Source organism: Eptesicus fuscus, chromosome 8, assembly GCF_027574615.1.
Source record: "Eptesicus fuscus isolate TK198812 chromosome 8, DD_ASM_mEF_20220401, whole genome shotgun sequence".
NCBI classification, from domain to species: Eukaryota; Metazoa; Chordata; class Mammalia; order Chiroptera; family Vespertilionidae; genus Eptesicus; species Eptesicus fuscus.
The window spans coordinates 91,016,183-91,029,450 of NC_072480.1; the positions used below are offsets into that span (position 1 = coordinate 91,016,183).

General features: G+C 37.3%; 1 protein-coding gene across 1 annotated transcript in view; it reads left to right on the forward strand.

The window, feature by feature from the left end:
• Positions 1-13,268, forward strand: part of TUSC3 (tumor suppressor candidate 3) — a 105,444-nt gene that overhangs the window by 88,126 nt on the left and 4,050 nt on the right. The window contains exons 8-9 of the mRNA XM_008146221.3: positions 7,641-7,715; positions 10,473-10,563. Coding sequence (XP_008144443.1) covers positions 7,641-7,715; positions 10,473-10,563 — 166 coding nt within the window. The remainder of the gene's footprint in view (positions 1-7,640; positions 7,716-10,472; positions 10,564-13,268) is intronic.

The following is a 13,268-nucleotide window of genomic DNA, read 5'->3' on the forward strand; positions in this document are numbered from 1 at the left end:
GAGAATGAATTATAATGCAGTACAAATGCATTTGTTATTAGTTCAGCAGGATGCCCAGTGCCTTTGGTTATTATATATAATTTACACAAATAGCACCTTCTAGTTTATGTGGGATGTCAGTGTTTTGACTTTTTAAGCAATAAGATAATGATTGGCAGGCTCAGCAGAGAAACTGTGCAGTCTACAAGTGGTTGAAGTACCTTATATATTGCTACAATATTAATACAAATGTGCAGAATAATACATGGACTAGACTGTGTGTGTGTGTAGGCATTAATCTCAGAACAATAGAACAAGTCTCAGAAACATTACGGTTTATCCACTATATACTGACATCTCATATACTCTTTTAATGTGCCAATTTGGCTCCAGCCATAATTTTAATGGCAGAAAAGCATCTGTTATCCAAGAGTTAGACATAGAATCTCCCAGATTTCTAGGGGCATTCCTTAATTATTCAACCTTCCACCCAATGAAGGGAGTTCTACACATCAACTCTGACAGATGAGCATCTAGCTTTTTCCTCTGTTTAAATATTAATCCTTCATCTACCAATGTTTGTCACAAATGTGAATTATTTTTCTCAAATGATAAGTATTACGTAGACTCTTTTTTTTTAATGCAAAACTTTTATTTCCTTTGATACTATGGAACTTAAGCCCAATGATTCTCAATAATCAAAGATCTTAAGTTTAAAAAGTATTTTCAAATAAAAGAGGGAGGGTTGGTGAGTTTAAAGCCATTTTAGTTTAATTCTTATATCTTAATTTTAACCATCAAGTTTAAAGTAGGTTCACAGCTCATTTCTCAGTACTTTTGCAGGAAACATTCTGAGGATGAGATCATACTTATTTTCTGACCGTACTGCTTTCTAATAAGATATTTTACTTGGGGGGTGTGCACAGCCTATACCTAGGCATCTCTTCGCTTTAAAATTCCTATTTTAGGGTTATATGTACAAAGGTTTACCAAATTTTGCATTTCTTTATATAGTATTTATGGATATGAACTTTCCTTTCTGAAGGGGTTCATAGAGATCAGAGCAGGAATAAATGAAATATAAACCAGGAAAACAATTGAAAAGATCAAAGAAACTTAAAGTTCTTTAAGAAAATAAACAAAATTGCCAAACCTTTAGCTAGACTAACACAGAAGATCAACTGATACTGCAGATATAAGGAGGATCATAAGACAATCTATGAACAATTATATGCCACATAACCTAGAAGTGGATACATTGCTAGAAACACACACCCTACCAAGACCAAATCAGGAAGAAATAGAAAAATCTGAACAGACCGATAATGAGTCAAGATACCGAATCTATAATTAAAAATCTCCCAACACAGATTTCCAGGACCAGATAGCTTCACTGGAGAATTCTACCAAACCTTTAAAGAAGAATTAACACCAATCTTTCTCAAATTCTTCCAAAGCTGAGGAGTAAGGAACACTTCCAAACTCATTCTAGGAGGCCAGCATTACCCTGCTACCAAAACCATATAGGGCACCACAAGAAAATTATACTAGTAGACCAATATCCCGGATGTATATAGATGCAAAAGTTCTCAACAAAATACTAGCAAACCAAATTCAAGAACACATACAAAGGATTGTACACCACCCACCAAGTAAGATTTGTCCCTGGGATGCAAGCATGGCTCAACATATGAAAATCAATAAGTGTAATATATAATATTACTAAAATGAAAGAAAAAATTGTATGCTCCTATCAGTAGGTGCAGAAAATAATACAACAGCATCCTTTCATGATAAAAAGCCTCAGCTGACTAACTTTACTCAGAACAAACTTTAGCAAAATAAAGGCCATATATGAGAAACCCGCAGGTAACCAGTATGTGCAATGGGAAAAGTCAGACACACAGAAAGACAAGTACTTCATGATACCACTTACATGTGACATCTAAGAAAACTAAATGTGTTAAAACAATAAAATGCTGGTTACCAGGGGGTGGAGGCAATGGAGGTTAAGACAACTATTGTTTAAAGACACAAACTTACAAACAGGTACTTTAATTAAGGATCTAATGCATAGTACATCGAATATAGACAATATTATACTTGCTAAGAGTATCAAACTTAATTATTCTAACCTTAAAGATAATTATATAACATGATAGAGGTACTAATTGTCACTAAATGGCAATTATATTACAATATACAAATGTATCAAATTAACATATTTGCCTTAAATTTATACGTTATATGTCAAATATATTTAGTATTTTAAAAGAAAAGATAGAGAGAGGGCTTCTATTGCATAATAGTTAAGAAGAAATAAAATTGGAAAAGAAGTAAAACTTTCATTACGCAGATGACATGATATTGTACATAGAAAATCCCAAAGACTGCATCAAAAAACTACTAGACTTAAATAAATGAATTTGGCAATGTAGCAGGATACAAAATTAACACCCAGAAATCTATGGCCTTTTTATACACAACAACAAACTCACAGAAAGAGAAACTAAAAGCATAATCCCATTTACCATTGCAACAAAAAAATTAAGATACCTTGGAATAAACTTAACTAAGGAGGTAAAAGACCTATACTCAGAAAACTACAGGATATTGAAAAAAGATATAGAGGAAGACATAAACAAATGAAAGAATATAACGTGTTCATAGATTGGTAGAATCAACATCATTAAAATGTCCATACTACCCAAAGCAATGTATAGATTCAATGCAATCCCCCATTAAGATACCAACGGAATATTTCACAGACCTAGAACAAACTCTCCAAAAATTCATAGACCCTGAATAGCTGCAGCAATACTGAGAAAGAAAGTTGGAGGGATCACAATACCAGATATCAAGCTATATTACAAAGACATTGTTCTCAAAACTGCCTGGTACTGGCACAAGAACAGACATATAGACCATTGGAATAGAATAGAGAACCCAGAAATCGACCCAAACCACTATGCTCAATTAATATTTGACAAATTTATAATTCTTAATCTCTGAGATAAACAGTATGGAATTTCCTCAAAAAGTTAAAAATGGAACTCCCATTTGACTCAGCAATCCCACTTCTGGGAATATATCCCCAAAAAACTGAAACACCAATCAGAAAAGATATATGCACCCCTATGTTCATAGCAACACAATTTACACATAGCTAACATTTGGAAACAGCCTAAGTGCCCATCAGCAGATGAGTGGATTAAAAAACAGTGGTACAGCCCTAGCTAGTTTGGCTCAGTGGATAGAGCATCGGCCTGCAGACTGGAGGATCCCGGGTTTGATTCCAGTCAAGGGCACATGCTTGGGTTGCAGGCTTGACCCCCAGTGAGGGGTGTGCAGGAGGCAGCCGATCAATGATTCTCTCCATCATTGCTGTTTCTATCTCTATCTCCCTCTCCCTTCTCTGAAATCAATAAAAATATTTTAAAAAACAAAACAAAACACGGTGGTACATCTACACAATGCAATACTCAACCGATAGAAAAAAGAAAGAACTCAACATTCACAACAGCAAGGATGGAACTGGAGAGCCATCATGCTAAGTGAAATAAACCAGTTGGAAAAAGATAAATATCACATGATCTCATTTGTGGAATATAATGAACAGCATAAACTGATGAACAAAAATAGAGCCAGAGGAAAAATATTTTAGAATAGAAGTAATCCTGTTATTTGCCAAGATTTTTAATATTTCCTACAACTTTTGTGATATCATACTATGTTAGTAAGTTTTTGGTAATATTATTATACTTAAAACCCTTTTATTCTTGAAATACTAATGTTTATTGCATGTAATATTATTTAAGATCATTTTTCTTGAATAATTGGCATTTATTTCATGTAACATTTAAAATCATTTTGCTTGAGATAGTTTTTTGCATATAACATTATATTTAAGAAGATTGTTTTTCTTGAAATGTTAATGTTTATTGCATGTAACATTATTTAAAATCATTTAAAAATAAATAAAGTAAAATAAAACAAAACAAAAGCACCAGGGATCATTATCACATTCTCAAGTGAGTATTGAGCAGTTCAACTTCACATAAATACAAATAATTTTCAAGAGGTATGTCAATTTTGAACTAATCAATATTTTTCTTAATGTCTAGATTTTGGTGCACTTGCCGTTGATATTTATTGGGATTATAAATAATAAATTGTTTCATAGCTAAACAAATGGAAATAATAAAGGAGGAACACAGAAACAAAAAATATATAACTACTAGAAAGATTATCAGTTGAAACCTAGTGCATCAATATTACATGGAATGTAGAGTAAACAATAACTTCTAATTAAAAGATTTCCCCTAATCTTATCACATGTTTACAGTAAATATTATACTCAGTCATATAAAAAATAAACACCTTGAAAGTTAAAGTTTCGTATACTCACCACCCTTTGTACTATTGTTAATGTGTTTTATATCTATACTAGAGGCCTGGTGCACAAATTCATGCATGGGTGGGGTCCCTTGGCCTGGCCAGCAATTGTGGCTGGCTGGGGGTGGGGGATGGGGTGTGTGTGGGGGGGGACCATTGGAGGTTGGCTGTGGGAGCGCACTGACCACCAGGGGGCAGCTCCTGCATTGAGCACCTGCCCCCTGGTGGTCAGTGCACATCGTAGCTACTGGCTGGTTGTCCCATCATAATGGTCGCTTAGGCTTTTATATCTATACTAGAGGCCCGATGCACGACATTTGTGCAAGGGTAGGCTTTCCTTCCTCTGGCACCCGGGACCCGGGCTTCCCTCGCACCCCCAGCTTTGTCTTGAAGGTCGTCTGGAAGGATATCCGGTCTAATTAGCATATTAGGCTTTTATTATTATGGATATAAAAGTCAAAGTGACCGTTACATCCAGTTGACTGAACAACTGGCCACTATGATGCGATGAGAGAAAAATTATATATTTCAAATTTACCCTAATGCTATTCATTTTTTCAATAGATCTGTGTTCCTATCTGGTATAATTTCCTCAGACATAAAAACCTTCTTTACCATTGTAGCTGAGATATTCTCTCAGTTTTTGTTTATATTAAAATGGTTTTATTTCACCCTCATTTGGAAGAATATTTTCATTAGATAATTGAATTCTGGGTTCACAATTTTTTTTTAGCACTTTAAACATGTAATTTCTTTTGTAGTGTTGTTTCCATTGATTTGGGTGAGAAGTTGGCCAAAACATATCAATTTCTCTATATGTAATGCCTTTTATTTCTCTACTGCTTTCAATATTAAATCTTTATCTTTGGTTTCCCATAATTTGACTGTGGTGTGCCTAGATGGGGCTTCTTTGAATTTATTTTACTTTGGATTTGCTAAGCTTCCTGAATCTGTGAGTAATATTTGTTTTTGTGTGTGTGTATGTGGGTTTTTTTAAACTAAATTTGTGTTAACATAAAAACATTCAAACCATTAAAAAAGGAAGAAGAAAAGAAAAGAGCAAATGGGCTTTGTGCTCAGGTGGCCTGCCTTGAATTCTGGCTCCAGCACTATTAACACCTTGTTCTAGTTATTTAACTTTTCTGTAAGTTGCGTCATCACAATTTACAAACAAGAATAAAACAGTACCCACCTCACAGCATTGTTATGGGGCTTAATGAGAGGAATCCCTGTGTGGTGTTCATCCCAATTGCCTGCATACAGTTGCTTCTTCCCTATGTTTTCTTCTAGCAGTTTTATAGTATCAGATCTATGGTTAAGTCTTCGATCCATTTAATTTTATAAATCATATTTTCCCCAGGAATAGAAATTATGCCATTTCCCCCATGATTGTATTAATGAAACTAGAGACCTGGTGTACAAAATTTGTGCACGGGGCGGGGAGTGTGTCCTTCAGCCCGGCCTGCAACCTCTCCAATCCAGGACCCCTCAGGGGATGTCCGACTGCCGGTTTAGGCCTGATGCCTGCGGGATCAGGCCTAAACCCACAGTCGGACATCCCTCTCGCAATCCTGGACTGCTGGCTCCTAACTGCTCACCACGCTGCCTGCCTGATACCCCTAACTGCTCCCCTGCCTGCCTGATCTCCCCTAACAGCCTCTGCCTGCCTACCTGTCTGATTCCCCTAACTGCTCTCCCCTGCCTGCTGATCCCCCTAACTGCTCTCCCCTAACTGCCTGGTCCCCCTAACTGCTCTCCCCTGCTGGCCTGACCCCCCTAACTGCTGGCCCGATCCACCTAACTGCTCTCCCCTGCCAGCCTGATCCCCCTAACTGTTCTCCCCTGCCAGCCTGATTGCCCCTAACTGCCTCTGCCTCAGCCCCGCCACCATAGCTTTGTCTGGAAGGATGTCCAGAAGGTCGCCCGGAAGATGTCCAGTCTAATTAGCATATTACCCTTTTATTAGTATAGATTTCAGCAACTTCTTAGCAGATGAAATCATGAAATGATTACTTTATAATACCTACATAAGGTCATTTTAAAACATTTATATTTCATATATTTGTAAATATGTCAGAGTAACTGTATAATCATATGTATAGATTAAAATTTATACATGAATAAAAAGGGTGTTTCCAGAGAAAGATAAAAGGAGAATCCTAACTTGACTCCTTAATAAGGACTTACATAGTCATATCCGTCTGCTCCAAAGCACTAAGCAGTAGAAATTACCCACATAGGAACAAGTTGAATGATACAAGCTTTTAATATTTCCTCTCATTACTAGCAATGCCCTGTGACTATGAACTCAAGGAAATTTATATCAGTAGACTGTCCAAAACACCTTAAGAATAATGAGCGCTTAAACTCCACAGATTTATCATACTGGTAGCATGAAACATTCCTTCTCTTGCATGATTCTTTCAGGCTATCACTGCATGATTGAAATCCAAGGAATTTAGTAATTATCTGAATTTCATTGGTTTTCAAACTGGGTATAATGGACCCCCAAAAGTTTAGTGGTAGTATGTGATGTATATACATGTATTGGGTGGGGAGGCCAGGGGAGGGTTGGGAGGTGATGCTATTGCACAGGGCTGATAGCGGCTTTTTCTCTTGTTACTTTAGACTTCTGACCAAAATTGGTTGGTTTTATGCTGAATATATTTTAATTTTCTGTGACTGCTAATGCAATGTGTCATTGTGTTTCTATACTATCTTTATGTATAATGTGAAATGTCATTATTGGTTTTGAGAGTCCACATAAAGTATACATGCTGTGAGGGTCCTGGAATTTAAGAGCATTTCAATTATTTGCAAATTCTCACAAGGTTTTAGGTTATATATTTTAAAAATCAAGTTAGCCCTAGCTGGTTTGGCTCAGTGGATAGAGTGTCAGCCTGCGGACTGAAGGGTCCCGAATTTGATTCCAGTCAAGGGCAAATGCCCGGGTTGCAGGCTCGATCCCTAGTAGGGGGTGTGCAGGAGGCAGCCAAACAATGATTCTCTTTCATCGTTGATGTTTCTAACTCTCCCTTCTTCTCTGAAATTAATAAAAATGTATTTTTTTAAAAAAATCAAGGTAGATTTAAATACACAAAGAATGATAATTTTATTTATTTTATCTGAATAGAATAAGTTGTATTTACCTCTGTGTGCATTTGTAATTTAAGTATTCCACTACAGAAAACATTGTGTTTAGATCCAAAATAATTAATTTGTTTTATTTGCATCCATTGCCCCTTCTTCCTTGACAATTACTGTAGATGCTGCTATCACCATGGGGATGGTTCTTCTAAATGAAGCGGCAACATCCAAAGGAGATGTTGGAAAAAGACGAAGTAATTCTCTGCTGTTTCTTTTGTAATTTTGTTTTAGACTTAAGATTCATTTAAATCAAATGGGGAATATAAAAGTCCTTTGTAAACAAACTCCTAAAGAAATGTTCTGGTTGAGGAAGGTTGCAGTGTTTTTTACTCTTCTATTCTTAGATGTGTGCAAATAATTAAAAATATATTCCTTCCGAATGGGATTGGATGACTTTCTGTGGAACTGCAGAGAAAGGAGAAATTCTCTCCACCCTCATCAGGGGTGCTCTGCCCAGCTCCATGGAGGCTCTAGGCCCTGGATTGCCATGCACCCTGCAGGGAGAGGTGGGGATGCGGTGGGGGAGCCTGAGAGATGTATTGTCAGATGGTGGGTCCTGGATGCCACGGGAATCAGGTGTGCATTTCTGAGCCCTTTTTAAAACCCAGAATTTATGTATGAGGAGCACAGGTACCTGAGAAAGGCTAACAATTCATTAAGAAGTTTAAAGACGAATAATTTATCCTATATAATGAAAGCCTAATATGCAAATCGACTGAACAATGGAATGACCAGTGGAACAACTATTCAACCTGACGCACACTGACCACCAGGGGGCAGACGCTCAACACAGGACCTGCCCCCAGCCCGCAGGCCCCAGGCCAGCCAAGGTGGGTGCCAGTGGGGGCCCCCTGATCACCCTGCCAGTTACCCCACAGATCAGCCCTGATTGCTGGCCAGGCCTAGGGACCCTACCCATGCGTGAATTTTGTGCATCGAGCCTCTAGTTTAAAATAAAAGACTTATTTCCTTTATGGGATTGTAGGTAGGGTAATGATTGTTAGTACATCATAGTGATTTCTGAACACTTAGGTATCATAAGTGTTGAAATGTATTGGGTGAAATATACAGTTTAGTTTACCATTTTCCATTATGTCCTCTATACACCATTTTGAAGAAATATAGAAGAAATAAACATGTTACTTTGTTTAGCTAAGCATTGTTCAGATATACCACTTCATGATATATCTTTTGAATAAACAATGTGATGCTCTTAGGATTGATAAATAACATTTATGAGGCAAATTCTTATGTGATGCTATACATATCGGGCTTAAGTAGTAGTAATAAATGTGTATTAATATTTTAATCACACAATGTCTATGAAACCATTACTTCCAACTTCTTCTCTCTTGGTCGATATTTCTATATATAACTAGAGGCCCAGTGCACAAAATTCCTGCACAGGTAGGGTCCCTAGCTGCTACCGCAGCCCGCGGCCGGGGCCTCCCTCCATGGCTGCCTGCCACCGCTGCCGGCTGGGGGGAGGGGCCACGGGCGGTTGGCTGGCCAGCCCCGCCCCCTGGTCGAACTCCCTCTCGGACTCCCTGTCTAGGGAACAATTTGCATATTAGGCTCTTATTATATAGGATTCTCCAACCCCCACTGCCAAATTGTGTGTGTGTGTGTGTGTGTGTGTGTGAGAGAGAGAGAGATTATATTTTTAAATTATTTCTTTATTCTGGTAGGATTGATATAATACAACCACTGTCATTATTATTGACCAGGTCAGAATGCTTCTGTGTCATAGCATTTGCTTCTTACAAGTATGTTATCTGGGATGGGCTGCAGTGATTCATTTAGTAATTACTAACTCCTCACCAACCATTTAATTCCTCTCCCTTATCCATATACAAGTATTTGGTTGCATTATTTTGTTCCACTACAGAAAATCAAGTAAATATTTTTATGTGTTCACATACTTTGAGCCTCATTCCCCACTGCGCATATCCAAATGAGGCTACTAAGAGTGGCAAAGGGATTGAAAAGTTTTATTCAGCTTCTGAAAAGCTTTTTAAAATAAAGAAAAAGGAAAAGAAGTGTTTGATCAAAGTACTAAATGTAGGAAGGTATAAAGTAAAGCACCATGCAATTAAGTCTGGGTTTAGTAAGACTGCTGAAAGCTATGTTGTTAGCTATGTTGTTACATGCTCCATCTAGTGCCTGGTGTCTAGCATATTGGATATTCTACAATATTTTTTAAAGTATTTTTCATTTTGTGATATTGAGCACCTTTTTTTCTTCCTTGGAAGTTCACCTATATGGCCTTGTCTGAAATGAAATGTCTCAGAGACTACAATTGAATGCTATTAAGCGCTGATGACTTAATTTGTACTCAAATCAGAGAGAATAATATCCCTACAGAGTTGAATGAAAACTGACTAACAGATTTCTAGGCCATTATTTTGAGAATACCATGCCATATGTACTCCCTTTTACTCTCCAAACTTTTATTCTTAGCTTTCTATACATTATAATGAATTATTTGTAAGTAACAGGTTTTTACTGATGCAATAATCTAAAGTTATTTTTCATAAATACTGCATGGCCCTGAGAATAAAATTATATTTAGCATTCCAATAATGCAGATGTCTCTAATAGAGCTAATGCTTTGTAATACAGGGAATAATTTCACTTGTGGTTTATCACATATTTTGTTTGTTTTTATCACCTGGGGCATTTTAGTACTTGTAGGAATTCTGTTAAGAGAGGAAAACTATCAGAAGACTTAGATCAGTCACTTTGGTTGTTTTCATACCCAAAACAAACCTGCTCATTGGGAAGAATGTGGGAAATAGTGAACCCATTGTATTTGGGATTATCTGATTTGTCGGACCTGTGTGTGCCATGCACTACTGATGTAAGTACGCTGTGATTGTTGAACGCGTTTTAAAATGTAGACGTTTGGGTTGCGTGTGTCTAGGCACTGATGGTATTTTCTGTCTCTCTAGTCATTTGCCTGGTGGGATTGGGCCTGGTGGTCTTCTTCTTCAGCTTTCTGCTTTCGATATTTCGTTCCAAGTACCACGGCTATCCTTATAGGTAATGTTATACTAACGCGACTGTATTCCTTCTTAATAAACAGAATTTCAATGGTTAATTTATATTCAAGGATTGATGTACATAACTAACATTTTCCCAGAGATTTTAAACTCAGTTAAGCAAGTGTGAGCCCCTGCTATGTGTTCAGCATAGATTATACAAAGGAGATAGAAGACATGGTCCCTGCTCCCAAGCAGAGTATAATTTATTTTAGAGAGATGTTCATATATATGTATATGTGCATATCCACATAACAAAATGGGTCTTAAGCTTTGTTGAATTCATCAAAATTTCTTTTTCTTTTAGATTATCAATCTATCATGGCTTTGACTGCATTTTCAGTTTTTTCCTCATATAATCTACTGGTTTTTTTTTTTTTACTAAACTTTGCATCATCTTTTGAATTCTGCAAAGTTTTAGCTTTTTCAAATAAGAAAAGCCAACTTGAAAGGAAAATTAAATGCTAAAATAATCTCTGGTCACTAGAGTTATCATCATGAATATCTAATACAATTTCCAGCAACATACTGTCATGACTGGAGGTAGGCAGTTGTTGAAAATTCATTCTCAAATCACCTCATTATAACCAAACTTTAGACTTTTACTAAAACCTAATACAATTGGTGAGCAAGATAATACTTGGTCATTTCATGAACTAGGCACGAATTTATTTCTTGAGCATATTCCTTCTTCAGCTTCTCTTAGGAGAATAAATGTTTTCCTTTCTCTGTGGGGTCCTTCTAATAGCTTAATCCATCCTTCTCTTAATTAGGGAGTAAAGAGCCTATATTTCATTTTTCAGTGTTAAAACTGCTTAGTGCAACTAGTGATACATCGATAGAAAGTAAAATCTCATCAGACCTTATATCTCTTCCTCATGTGAACTATGCAGTTATCTTAAGATGGTTTTATGTGTATGACGGCAACAGTTCATGGCTTTATCTGGGGGACAAAACTAATCCCGTAACGGGGAGATCTGCCTGTGGTGCTTTAGTGGAGGAGTAAGCCTCTTCAACCCCACCTTCCTTCTCACACGGCAGAGGCTCGATTCTAGCTCTCTCCTTCCCACACACGTAAAGATAAATGTACTCAAGGAGTGGAGAAATGTAACATGTCTGAGCTGTGGGATCATCTGCCTTAAATCCTGTCTGCAGTGTAAATGTTGTCAAGCACATTAGCTCCCAGGACAACTAGAGTAATAAAAAGAGCAAGTAAAGTCTCCAGTTTCTTTATTTTGTTCCTGACATTAGATAGCCAGCCAGTTTTGGTTTTGAAAATGTGAAATGATCAGGATAATCAAATCTAAGGTTAAGTATGCCCAAGAAAGATAAAGCTACATTTTTCTCTTTCCCCTACCCTAAGATTGAGAATCATGGTTCTTTATAATTTGAGTCTTAGTTTGTAAATGAGTATTTGTATTCCCTTTAATTATGTTTTTTATCTAGGATGCCAAAAACACTGAAAAAAATTAACTCATTTCAATCTACAGCACTTACAATATGCCAAAGCAAAGGCGTCTCTTTTTATTAAAGGTAAAGGACAGAAAGGGGTGGTGTTAGGAGATTCTTTAAACCCTATTTAGTTGACAGTCAGGAAATGGGGAAAGTGAGGAGCAAATTCTAGCTTTCCTTGTGTTCCCGCTACCTACTTTATGCCCCATCTACATTGTTCTCTGACGTAGCAGAGTAATGAGTAGGGAAAATAGAGAAAATTAAGTTTTTCCTAGTTTCATTGCACAGTATTACATTTGACGGCACTGATTTTGTTAGGCTGTGAAGACTTTTCCTCAAGTCAGTACTTTGTCCCAAGGAGTAGTCGTCATTTAATAGAATTCTCTCCCGTCCTCTATTTCTTCACCAGGAGAGGACATAAATCCTCAGGAAGTTTTCAAATACATATTCCAGGCCTCCCCCTAGGTATACAGAGTGAGCATTTCTGACCCGCAGCCCACGCTTGCTAATGTTATGTCTACCTAAGTGTGGCATTGAACTTCCTTACTATGTGACCAGTCCCACTCCCTTGTCAAGTCCCCACCAGTTAAGCAAGGGACAGGCCTGCCCTCAGCGGGCCACCTGGGGCTGGAAATGCAAATGACATCTCCTGTGAGAAGTCAGAGATGGAAGCCATGCCCAGGAGTGGTTGTGGATATGCAATTTGACCTGATTCAGATGAAACCCTGAGGAGCTGCCAAGAAACAGAATCGGACAGCCTAGCAGAGAAGCTGGGGAAGTGGAGGCAGATCCTGGCACTGCAGCCGCTTCTCCAAGCCCTGGCATTTCCTGTGCCAAGAAATACCCGATTCATAGAACCACGACCATCATTATTTGTAAACTAATTTTTCACTTTCCTCACAATTTTGGATTCTGTTTAATCTACAGTCTTTAGTTTCTTCTCTATATAGAGTGATCTTTTTATTTCATTTTTATTTTCTCTTAAACCTCACAAAACCTTAAACATTTATACCTTTCACATTTTCTCAGTACTTCATACTGCTATTTTTTTGCCAGTCTATATGCTGAAGAGGATAAAAGTCTACTGTAAATGTTATCCTATGCCCATAAATCTTCCCCACATTTTTAGTCTTCAAGGTTTTTTTCCTACAGTATCAATGTTTCATACCATCACTCAGTTCTCCCAGATTGTCTTTTAGTTTTTAAACTTCCTGACTTAAATCCCTGATCTGCTTGTTACTAGCTGTGTCCTTT